General features: G+C 38.9%; 1 protein-coding gene across 2 annotated transcripts in view; it reads left to right on the top strand.

Moving 5' to 3' along the window:
- The window catches only part of KIAA2026 (KIAA2026 ortholog), a 53,413-nt gene extending 40,561 nt beyond the window's left edge, over window positions 1-12,852 (top strand). Inside the window, exons 7-9 of one of the 2 annotated variants that reach the window (XR_004500567.1) lie at window positions 2,562-2,749; window positions 4,929-9,483; window positions 9,918-12,852. Coding sequence is in view for 1 of the 2 variants with exons in the window: in XM_015652840.2 (XP_015508326.1) it covers window positions 2,562-2,749; window positions 4,929-8,533 (3,793 nt within the window). In the remaining variant the exon portion in view is untranslated. Of the gene's footprint in view, window positions 1-2,561; window positions 2,750-4,928 lie in introns of both variants that reach the window. The other variant, XM_015652840.2, reaches the window with a different exon arrangement.
- Window positions 12,853-13,219: the final 367 nt, after the last annotated feature.

The following is a 13,219-nucleotide window of genomic DNA, read 5'->3' as shown; positions in this document are numbered from 1 at the left end:
CCTGTAGCCATTGATAGTCACACTCCTGTCACATCCCACCAAATTTTAGTAATGGCAAGAAGGCGATAACTTTCTAGCAGCACAGTGGCTTCCAGTCCAAAAAGGACTTTTGTTGCCAGTGCTGCATCAATGTTGTTATGGAACACAGAACTGTGGTGCAAAGTGAACACACTTATGCTATATATGAGCTGTGACTGATAGGAGTAAATTTTTGTCTGGAACAGGGTAGTTGAGATTTTACGTATGTGTGTGCTGATAGCAAAAGAAGCATGCACTTGGAGTGCAAGATAACTTCCGAAATTAACTGAATTCAACTGATGTTTTAGTATTTATGTTTTAGGCTGCAACCCTAGTTTAACTGTTTGGACTTAAACATAGCATACCACAGACCAGGTCCACCTGAAGAACGATGTTTACAAATCATGGGTAAGAGAGAAAGATAGATGGAGGATTCTAGGTCACTGTCTTGGTCTGATTCATTACACAGCTGTTAGGCAGTTGTGTAGCACCAGTGACAGTGGTGAAGAAGGATGTGGATGGGAAAAAGCAATTGAGAAAAATTTGCTTACAGTGGTGTAAACATCAATTCCCCCATAAGTCTCACTGTGGTTGCTCCATCCATAGGGTGTCTCAGTGAGATACTAACATCTACTAATTGAATAACAGTGTTAAACTTCTAAGGTGTGAAGGGCTGGGCAGCACTTCTTCTTCCAGATGCCACAGTATGGAATATGAGTCTGGAGTTTTGCATCCTTCCTTAGTTATTGTCTTTAACTAGTGGGAACACACTCTATGATCAAAATCCTTTTTTTCCCCTTCTGAAAGATCCTCTGGCTTTTTCAAGATTATGACAGAGTATAATGTTGAATTGTATTTGAATGGCAGCAAGGTTTAAAAGGGAAGGTTATTTATGCCCACTGATTACAGTTGTTCACTGGCCTCACAGCAGAAGTTCCTGAAAAGAAAAAAGGAAATTACATCCAGAAGTAGTAGTAGTACATCCAGTAGTAATTCCCTGACGTGCTCCTGTAGTTCTTCCACACCTAGACTTCAGTCAAAATCCTGATGACAGATTTGAAGAATTGTCCACACTACATCTTCATACAGGCTTCAACGTCTGCTCTCAATGAGAGTGTCAAAGCTGGGAGTAAACAATTAGATCTCACTGACCCTTATCAGCCCCACCTGACTGTCCATCTATGCCACCTGTCATGGACCTAGGTTCCCCATTTCAGGTCATTCTGCAACCTACAATCTCTGCTGCAGGTGTGCCACTTTCCAGCTCAACTACAGCAGTTACTGTGTCTGGCCATGGATCCTACTGATCTGGACTGACCCTCAGACTGACCTTCTACCTGCATCATCACTACGGAGCTGCCCAGAAATCCCTCAACTGGGTCCTGACTCTGGCAGCTATCACTGCTGATGGCAGTGATCTTAAACTTATGAACTGATTTCCCAGTTTGATCTCAGAATGCCTCAGCACCAAGAACTTGCTTGTTGATCTGGGCTCTTGGTTGAAGCTGGTTACCGTCCCTAGGCCTGCCCTGCTGCCTCCTTCAGGGGGAGTGGAATAGCTTTTACTGACTGGTGAGGCTCATGCCCTAACAGCTGTGACATTATTCTTGGCTACTCCCTCTCCATCTCACAGAGAGCAGCTGGCCATTGCTGCATTCAATGCAAACAACTGTTAGACTAATGCAAAACAATGAATAAATTTAAGATCTTATTGTTATAGGGTCATAACTATCATAAGAGTTAGTCTAGATTCTATTCCATGCAAGGTGTTAATTGCTATAATCTATTTGCTAAGTAATCTTTCTGGGCATTGTGTTGGTTACCGCCAGCAGAATCCTGAAGTTTAAATGTATTTGAACACAAAAATAGCTACTACATCCCATCTAAACAATGGTTTATAAGAGGGGACAATTAAAAATATGTAGAGGTTAGCAGTATCAAGGTAAGTGGATGTGTTTCTGAATGGTGTTGAAGTGAGTGAAGTACCCATGTATTTCTGTTATATGCACATTCTTTAGTGGAATGTGAACCTATGGAAATGGTAACAGCAGCTGTTCCAATGGGCCGGAGATAAGGAAGTGTTCTTAAGGAGAAAATTACATTAGTCTCATAGCTGAGCCAAAGGTATGATGTGTTTAAGAAAAACAAGATTTACTTGATTCTCTTCTTGCAGTTGCCTTAAAAATAAGGAGTAGACTTTTTACAGTTAATACGTAAGTCCACACAAGTATATTTGTCATGTGAAAGGAGAAGGAGGAAAAGGAACATGGATGCAGTAAAAAGGTGATGGTCATTTGACTCAGTCTTTTTGCTATTGTAGGAGGACATAATGAAATAGAATTAAGTTTGGGTAAAGTAAGGCACATTGTTGTCATTTCACATTTTCTGTATTTTAGAGATTTGCAAAAAGAGCTACACTGTAATTATTTGAAGGGCACAGGAAATTAAATCTACACCAACTTTTAGTTTGGCAGCAAATACAAATAAAATTTATGTTTAAAACAGTATGGTTTTTTAGTAAAGTTAGTTTTGTTATTTTTAAGGTCTAGATTGAAGAAGAACTATGATGACTTTAAAAGACATCCAGACCATGATAAATTTACCAGAGAATTGTGGAGTAATGATGAAAGTGAACCTGATTCTGGCAAAGAATCTTTTGCAGTAGTATGCGGTAAATCATCAGAGTCTGCAGAACATATAGAAGTTCCCAAAAAAGATCACTCAGACAATGGTAAGCATTTACTGGAATTCAGTAGCTTGAACTTGATTCAGGAGCTGAATTGAGTTGATTTGGGAACCTAAGTGAGCTTATGTCCTACTTTTTACCTTAACTCTACGACTGTGAAAATAACTTGTGGTGCATATCTGTCAGATGTAGACTTGAAGAAGGCAGACATGACCAAGATGAAAATTCTGCTATATTGAAGTGTTGGCCATTTCTTGTGCTTAACTATTTCTGTGATAACATAGTAGATCTGTGTGGAACTTACTTTTATGATGGTTGACCTTGAATGGCTGCCAGGTGCCTACCCAACTGCTGTCACCCCCCACTTCCTTAAGAAGGGAGGCTAGGGAAAGAAAACAATATGGAAAACCTTAATGGTCAAGATATAGACAAGAGAGATCACTCATCAGTTACTGTCACAGTCAAAACAGACTCGAGGAGAATTAATTTGTTTTCAGTTAAAAATGGAGTTGAATGGTGAGAAACAAATACAAAACCTAAACTCCCCCCCTTTCACATATCCACCTCCTTCCAAGGCTCATTTTCATTCCCAATTCTTCCATCTCCTCCCTTGTGAAATGGCACAGCAAGGATTAAATCTGGTGACTGAGGTCAGTTTGTAACAGTCCTTTCTGCTCCTTCCTCATCCTTGCTCCAGCGTGGGGTCCCCCCTATGGAATACAGTACTTTTGCACCATTCTGGGTCCTCTCCATAGGCTAGAGTTTTTCAGCATAAGACTGTACTAGTGGATCTCCCATATGCCATAGTTCCTGTCAGGAACCTGCCCCAGGGGTGGGTTCTTTATGGGCTGCAACTTCCTTCAGGGCATTCTACTCACCTGCTGTAGAATGGGGTTCTTAAGCATCTGCAATACACATTCCTATTCCAGCATGGTCCTCCATGAGAGCAGGTAAACCTGCTCGATTGGGAGTCTTACTGGGTTGCAGATGAATCTATTCCAGTGCCTGGAGCACCTCTTACCCCTCCTTCTTTGCTGACCTCGATGTCTACAGGATTGTGTCTCTACATTTTTTCCTCAGCCCACTCTGTCACATGCTTTTGCAAAGCGTTATCCATGAGACATCACCAACTTGGCTGACAGGCTCAGCCATGTCCTGCAGTGGATTTGTTTTGGAATCAGCTGTGTCTGGCACAAGGCAGTTTCTGGCCTTTCTTCTCAGAGAGGACCCCCTGCAGTCCCATGCAACAAGAACCTCAATGCATGGCCCTTCTGTCCACCTGGCCCTCCTGAATGCATTCTAAGCCCTCTTACCACTTCATGCATCCCCTGCTCACTGGCTAGTCTAGCTTAATGCAGTATGAAACATGGTGTTTACATCTTTGTCACACAGGCAGCCCCCACGCACCTGTTAAGCCAACCCAGACCCCCAGGCCCTCCTGCTCACCAGCTACTCTACCTTGAAGTTTACCACAACTTCAACACGCACACACTGGATACGGGGAAGATACAGACACGCACCCTCCAGCAGCTGGCACTAGGCCCACAGCCTGTAACCTCTTGCAGCTGTCATTGCAGCTCCCCTTACCTCTACACACTGCTTCATGGGTTTGTATAGCTGTACCAATTCCCTTATCCCCCCTGGCTCCATCTCCAGGATCTCCCCATGTTTATTATTATAAAACATTATTATTATAAACCAATGGTATTAGGTTCAAAAAGTTGATCTTCCTGCAAGAGGCCTCTGCAGTTTCCTGAGAGCCCATCAACTAATGTGATTGGTGAAGTTGTTTCTTGACATTGTCTCCATTTTTGTTTGATTAGATCTGTGTCTCTGTATATTTTTTTTCCTGGCTTTTCCCTTTTCCCCTCAAGATACCCTTGCTCAAATATACATTTTCATGCTCTCATATACTGTCATATACTCTCATATACTGTTATCTGTTAATTTGATTGACAGGGTTTGGTTTTCCTCACTGCCTCCTATTGCTGGTCAGGTTTCAGTCGCTATGTTCTTGTTTATTACTTCCTCCTTTCTTTATTACCCCCTTTTTGTATTGCAAAAGTCCTTGACCAGATACTCTTTAAAAATTAGACATTTCCTTCCACATACCTTTACTCTCACAAACTAGTGTATTGCCTTTAGCGAGACACTGTAAAACTGTTTTATAGGGGTATCAGTTGCAAACATGTAAAACACAGTTTCTGTTTTAATATTCTTGCAGATGAAATGAAACTATTAGAGATGAATTTACCTGCAGGAAAAAACAGAATTCTGAAAAAAGAATCAGCTTCTAAAGAGATACAGAAGACACTGCCCAAATGCATTAAACGACAATTGAAGCAAAATAGTTGTCTGGATCAAGGCACTAATGAGCTTTCACCAAGGAAGAAAGCTAAACTGAGCACTAACGAGGTTGTGGTCCAGAGTTCAGATAGTAGCCTGCAGTCAGATAGTTGCTCGACTGAGCTGAAACAATTTGAAGGGTCAACTCAAAAGTTACTTTCCTTGACAGATCCTGCAACATCAGTATCAAACTTTCTGAAAGGGACCAAACCCATCCAGGCCTTGCTTGCCAAGAATACTGGGAACAAAGTGACCTTAACAAATCAACTGTTGCCTCCTGCAGGCATGAACATACCTACTCCTGAAAAGTCAGTTTTACCAGCTTTGGAATCATCACTGATCAAACCAGCATTGACCTGCCAGGCCAGTTCAAAGACTCCTTTACAAATGGTATACAAAATGCCAAATGGCCACTGTGTACCAATAGACGTTCCCAACAGCTCAGTAAAAATTCAAATGCAAGCTATGATTGACCCTAAAAATGGAGAAAAAGTCATGCAACAAGTTCTTATTTTACCTAAGAATTTTCTTCTTCAGCAGAGGGAAGAAAAAATTGTGTCCAAGGATATTCAGTCTCAGCAACAAAAATCATTTGAGATGCACTGTACATCTTTACCAAAAATGTCAAACATCAATGTTTCTTTAACACCTGTTCTGGTAACAGGCCCTGCAAATGCCACTCAGTCATCCACTACAGTTTTTTCCAAGAATACTACCAACTCATCACAAGTGACTAGTCCAATGAACACAACACTACCACTGCCGAATGTAACTTCAGCAGATAACTTATCAGTAATTAAGGTAAGCCAAAGTGAAAATGACAAAATCAAGACTACAGTTTCGACTGCTACATTGCCTGTGTCTTTGGCTTCACCTACTCTTTCCACAGCTAGCCAGTCCTTGACACCAGCAACAGCATTAAGTGCATCTACAAATGCTGATTCTGCCTCTAATAGTCTTGCATCACAGCAGCAAACCAACTCCCCTGAAACAAAGCAAGAGCTAAAGACAGTGTGTGTAAGAGAATCACAATCTATTCTGGTCACAACACGAGGTGGAAACACTGGAATTGTTAAAGTGCAAACAAACCGAGACCAGATTTCACCCAGTAGTTTATGTCCTACTTCAGTTTTCACTTATGCATCTCAACTTCAGGCCTTCCTTGTGCCAAAAACCACAGCAGTATCATGCTCTAGTCTTGCATCTGTAGCAACAGCCACATCTGGTCTCCCACATGTTGGACAATTATCTCCTTCTGGATTTGTCCCCTCAACAGCCTCTGTTAATGCTCCAGCTTTCCCTGCTGATTTTACCCAGACAATGGAGAAAAATACTAAATTCACACTACGGCAGCCAGCTGTTCAGGATTCTTCATGTCAAGTAAGAGAGAAGTCCTGCCATGTGTCTTCTTCTTTATCATCCATTCCATTAGCTACCAATTTGGTGTCTCCAACTCCAAACAGCCCTGTTAGTGTGACTAGCATTGGACAAAGTAATGTTGTCAAAACTCCAGATTCTTCTGTGCACCATCAAGGGGACACCAAAGTGAAAACAAAATCTGTTACACAATCTGAATCAAATTCTGCAACAAATGGAGAGTTAATCAGTGGTGCTCCAGTCCAGAAATTTACATTATTCACAAATCCACCCTTTTTATCTCCCTCTGGAGCATCAGGGGTCAGTATTATACCGTGTCCAGCATCCACTGCTGTTAATGCTCAGAAGCTGCTTTTCATTAACACACAAATTGCCAATGGCCCATCAACCACCAATCTAGTTGCAGAGTCATTGAAACAGAACCTTCCTTCTTCCCTAACCAAAACCTTTGTTAATGCCACAGAGCAACCACAGTTGGTTTTGATCCCATCTACAGTAGGAGCACCAATAAGAATAAACTCATCACCAACTATTGCTCAAGTAAAAGATGTGAAAATTGGACTAAATATAGGTCAGACCATTGTAAATAATAAAAGCAGTGCACAGGAGGCCCTACCAGTTAATATATTGCACGCTGGCATTTCTAAAGGAGAAGACAAAAAGAGGACAGCCTTAGCCCCATCCTTGACAAGTAGTACTGTGGTTCCTGTTCCAAGTTTCGCTGTGTCGGCTAATGAATCTGTATGTGTTGCAACAGAAGCTGAAAACGCCTTTACAGTAACAACAGCAAATGCACAAATAGAATCTGTTTCAGTAACATCAAGTGGAACTTCTTCTGGGACCCAGTCTACTGTCTTGACTGGTGGCAATGATCCCTCAAGAATAAGGCCGGTTCTGTGTAATCAAATTTGCACATCAAATATTGGAAATACTGTGGGTATATCAACTGTGAAAACAGGACATCTTGCTTCATCCATGCTGATTTCAACACAGCCAACAGTATCTCCACAAGACTTAGGATCTGCTCTGCAATTTCCAGTTATTAGTTTGCCTGGACCTGCAGCCACCCCCCACAAGGTGTTACATACAGTTCCTCAGTTGGCAGCAGTTCCAGCTCCTTTTCCAGTACCAAAAAGACAGTTGCCCACACTGGTTCAGTTTCAGTCGTCAGGAATATCAGCTGCTGTGTCAAGTCATGCAAGTATTCACAAACCTCAGAGTGTGTTGCCCCCACCATCACCAAATACAGGTGAAGTAATTAGTTTTCCCAATCTTTCTGCCCTACAATGTCAGCAGGTGCCTCCCAGTACAGAGAAAGAAAGTCATGATTACATTTGTGCTTCTACTGTTCAGATGTCTGAGGCTTCACCCCCTGTAACAAGCAAAACAGGAGGAGTTCCATTGAATGAACCTTCCACTCAACAGAAAATAGTCATTAATACTTGTATGCCTTTGGCACCTGGAACTCAGATAATGATTAATGGTACTCGTTTTGTTGTTCCACTACAAGGCCTTGGAGCTGGCAGCCATGTTCTTCTTCTCTCCTGTAATACAAAACAGACTCCTTTAACAATTAACCATGGTCAAGAACCTCAAGGTGTACCAACTGTTAATCCAGTAACCTCAAAAATCATCCTAGCACCAAGTCATTCATTAAGTTGGCAAATACCAAAACATCCTTTGAGAAGTTCTACAAAAATTGTGAACTCTTTTGGAGCTGCAGATGCTTTACCCATTGTACATGCAACACCGCAGATATTTAGTACTCCAGCTAGCTCATGTACTCCACTGTCTGCAGTAACTGTGTCTGTGTCTTCAGTGACAAAGTCTCCCATTAATGTAGCTACATCTTCTGTTTCTGCTGTTCATCCTCCAAATTCTCATTTACCAAGCAACACATCAGTGTTTCAGCTAGACAGTTCTATCAAAAAACTGTTGGTCAGTCCAGAGGGAGCCATACTGAATGCTCTAAATACTTCAGCACCAAAAGTTCTTCCCCTGTCTTCATCACTGCTTCCTGTTGTTTCCACAAGCAGAAATCCTACCGTGGTCTTCCCTGCATCTCAGTCATCTTGCCTTGATAAACCTGACAAAGCTGCATCTTGAATTTACTGCGAATGAGCCACTTTGAAATTCTGGGGCATTCTTCGAACTTTGGAAGTTGTAACTATTGAATAATTTCTTACAATGTTTTAAACAGTTGATTTACTCAATATTATCAAGGTTACAGTTCTTACCTGTTTACCTGTGGGGATTTGGAGAAAGAAAAATTTTAGTTTGTCAGAAGTTTTCAGAGAGTTCTCTAGTAAAAGGCTCAGAAATGACCAATGAATTCATTAAACAGTTTGGAGAAATCTTGCCTTTTGCACATGTTCCATCTTACTCTATGGACTGTTTGCTAGTGTGGTTATGACAGTATATATGTCTTTTTTATTTGTCAAATTTATTTTTGACTTGTTTCTTTAAAAAAAATTATGCATTGTAAAAATGCAGTCTATAGTATAGAATTGTACGTATTCCTGAACTCCTAAAAACCTGAACTAAACAATATGTACAAAGAACTATGCTGTCTTATTTATGTTTTGTTTACATAATGTATAGTTTTTTAAGTATTTTAGTAACTTTGGACCAGTGTACTGTTTAGCAACAATGCAGAAGAATCTGCATGTAATAAATCAAGTTGCTGTACTGCTTTGTGTTGGCAGTAGTTAAAAGTATGTGTATCTGTTACACCATGGGAGAATACATGCATACATACATACATACATACATACATATGTGTGTGTGTGTGTGTGTGTGTATCTATCTACATATATGTGTGTGTGTGTATATATATGTATATGTGTATATATATATATGTATCTCTTTCTTTTGGTGTGTGGTAGAATGAAATTATTTAATTCCTTCTGTTCTTCTCTGATTTTACATTTCATGTGATTAGACAGGATTTGGAAGGAAGGCCTCCTTATTGTTCCTCATGATATAGGGCAGGATAACCCATACTTCATCCATTTTTAATGGTTTGGTTATGTTGCCTAAATAACTACAGTGAAATGGTAAGACTGCAAATGGCTTCCTAGACACCAGTCTAAGTCACACTGATTGCTGTTAAGGACTGCCATGCTTTGCCTTAAAGCTTAAAGATCTGTTGAACAATTAATTGTTCTCTGTTTTACAGCCTTGTATGTATTTCCACATACCTGGTAACTGTAACATGGTCACTCACTAATCTTCTGTCTAGCCATAACAACTACCCATTTTTACCGCTGGTCATGCTTTCTAGATCTGTATTTTTTCTTTAGCTTATAAGTGGTTTGTCTGGAAGGAGAGTGTTAAAACTTCATATGTGATTAAAATAAGCTTTATTAGTACTTTGAATGGGGATAATTCACATATTGCATAGACCTTCCCTTTTTATACAGAGTGTTTAGTATTTATTAGCTTAATTTCAGCATTTGATCTGATAAAACCTTTGGGTTATTTTCTGCAGATCAGCACTGCTGCAGTGCTCATGGAGATAAGTCTTTGATATCTTTTGTGATTCTGCATATAGAGAAAGAGTACCCATCTTATCTTATGGAAGGTGATGATTTTAGAATTGTCTTCATATATGTTGAACTTTTTGTGGAGTTTGTTGGTTTGGGGTTTTTTTAGACACTAGAAGGGAAGATTTCAGAAGAGCTTATGAATGATAGTTGCCTTTTAAATAGCTATGACTTCAAAGGGGATAAAAGCTTACATATCTGTATTTAGCTGTGTTTGTAAAGTGAGTTTCATAAAAATGAAGCTTCAACCTTTGCTCCTCATCCTATTGAATTTTCTACTTCCCCTTTTGCTGTACACAGTTCTGCAGTTCAGATGTTGAGTTGAAGAAAAGGACCACATCTGTCAGCTGCCCTTTAAATTGTTCTGAAAAGTAACCTGGTATCTACTTAGCTGAAGTTCTGGGAAAGTGGGGGGAAGAAAGGCTTGAGCCTTCCATAGGAACCTTTCCTTTTGCACTAATTAAAAGAACTGCATTGGGAAATTGTATCTTTCTGGATCAGAAATCTCCATCTTACCTCAGGGCTGGGAAAGATGGAAGCTGACAGTTTTGGAATGAAAGAAGATTTGGTTAAATTTAGAAAAAGGTACTTGATACAATTTTCCTACTTGAAAGGTTATTTTGTAACTGATTTTGAAGATACCTGGTAGTAAAGGGTGCCTGCTTGCCCTGGCAGAGTTTACAGTACTAAGGATTAAGTCTGACTACATTTTACAGTTGAAAGCTGCAGGTGACTTTTCCAACAGAGAGAGACAGAGAGAGAGAATGGCAGTTTCTTCATGGACATTTTACATAGCCAAAACCCATATATACCAGCAACATAATTTATTTCCATTTCACTGGTTGAATCTTGGGACTCACTTTTTTTGAATTTTGTCTTTTCTTGCAGTGATTGTTTTTTCCTTTTTTCTAATTTATATTTACTGTAGAGTGAGTTGTCTACATTGTTTGGAAAGCTCAAGACTAAGTTCTAGTATTGAAGTTGTTCTTGATGGAGAAAAATTTCTTGCATGGCATTTTTCTGTGTGCTAATGTAATAGAAAGATTTATGCTATAATTGATTCTAATAAAGAGAAAAGTTAGAAAAGCTGAACTTAGGAACTCAGGACTCAAGTAACTTGCTTGAATGATTTCCAACATTTTTTTGAATTAATATGGCAATATTTTATTATTTTCATAAATATTTTACAATTTGGCAGATATAAACTTTATAACATGGAAAGTTTGATTCCGTTTGATTACAGTTTTCATGGATTTTTATTCTCAGACATATGTTTACAGTCCAAATTCTTCTGGAGAAAGACTTGAGACTACTATGTAATGGGCTCGCAGCATTCATTATGTTAAACCAGCTTTTAGTAATTTTTTCTGAATAAAATTCCTATTCCCAATACTTTTCTCCAATAGCACAAATGTCAGTCAGAGATGAGGCTTTTTTTCAAATGAACATCTATACCCATTGACAATTTGCTATGTACCTTTTGCTTTCCACCATATATATGGTGCGACCAGTAGCACAAAGAGAACCATAAAAAAGTAGATTATATTCACAGGCACAATGAAAAAGCAGAACTGCCTGCATTTCAACTTGAAGTTAAAAAGATATTTAATGAAACATATAAACACAGATATATAAATCAGCCTTTTAAGAGAACATGTTCAACTTTTCAGAGCTTGTAAAATGCTGTGCTTTTGGATGACCTCTGATATTGTATACAAGTATTCATACACTATATTACATGCAAAATTTTAGTTTTACTAATGACTTTGAATATCCTGAATGACATCCTTTTGTTTACCTGAATGGACATGTTGTGCACAATAGTTTTGCTTTACTATGAGTAGAAAATGATACTAATATTGCTTCAGTCTTCAAACCCCCATGTGTGTGCTGCCATTTTCTTGTAGGGATTCTGCTACACTAGAAGTAATTAAATTTGACAAGTCTCATGGGCCATAGAAGTAGCTATTCAAACCAAGTCTTTCTGTCAAGTCATTCAAACGTGCTGATTTCACTGTGTGACATAGCAAAGGGTTTAATGGGAAAAGGGAAGCAAAATTTCTCCTGGTGAATGAACAGAAACTAATTTGTCTTATGGGAGTAGGTCAGAAAAGTAAAAGTTAGCATTTGTAAGGCATCTACAGCTGCCACAGTGTGTGTGGTTCCTAATTGATTTTGCTTATACTTTGTGGTAGTGCAGAACTTTAGTAGTCCAAATTAATTTTAAAGTAAATGAATAATTTTTATTGAAGCATGAATATTTGTTATGTTTAAGGACTTTTTCCTTTAAATAGAATGGCTAGAGGTGCTCACAAAAACTTATTCATGTAGACTGCTCCCTATAAGCTGCACCTCAAATGAGTTTAGGGACTCAGAATAATAAGAAAAATAAGATTAATAATGCTGCATTATTTAAGGTCCATCTATCCTATTATGATGGCCATCAATCCCAGCATCACCTAGTCTCTTGAAGCACTCAACAGTAGCATTCCAAAAGAGCACAATATCAGGCCTGAATATTCTTTTTAGTATCCACTAATCTGTGAGCCAGAGTCTTCCTCACACAGCTGTGATTTTTTTTTCAATTTAATAGCTTTCAGTATTATTTCTCTTGATGAAATACACCAATTCCTTTCAAGAATTCATGGAAGTATGTAAACAGACTATTACCATTCACAGTATTCAGTGGTAAAGAGTTTGTAAATAAATCTCCTTTTTGATTTCCAAACCTGGCAAATGCTAGTTTCATTTGATGCAAATAGTATTTATATTGTAAGACACAATAAACCTTTGTTCTTTGCTATTTTTCCATGTGACCTATGTAGACCTTTGCCATGTTGGTTATCTCTTTTTTAGAATAAAGAGAAATCGTGAATTCAATTATTTCTTTCATGGAAGTATCAGTTGCTGTCATTGCTGTGTATAACCTTTTCAATTTTATGATATCCTTGAGGTGTGGTGTCAGAAAAGTGCATGTTCTAAAGGCCCTATGAGCTATTCAGCAGTTTGTTGATGATTTTTCTTTCAGAATAATTGTTTCAATGTTTGTGGGTTGGTTTCTGACTATCATTTAGCCTTGTACTAACTTTTTAACAGAAATATTAATTGCAACCCAACTTCACATCGGTGACAAGGCAATTCATCCCATCAATCCATACCACTTGCAGAATATTGTAGTTGTAAAGACATGGTCTTTAAGCCAGGTTATTGAAACCACTGCAAGTCTCGCAATCTCTGTTCCTATTTC

The sequence above is a fragment of the Parus major genome, chromosome Z (assembly GCF_001522545.3).
Source record: "Parus major isolate Abel chromosome Z, Parus_major1.1, whole genome shotgun sequence".
NCBI lineage: Eukaryota > Metazoa > Chordata > Aves > Passeriformes > Paridae > Parus > Parus major.
This window is presented reverse-complemented; position numbering and strand designations above follow the sequence as displayed.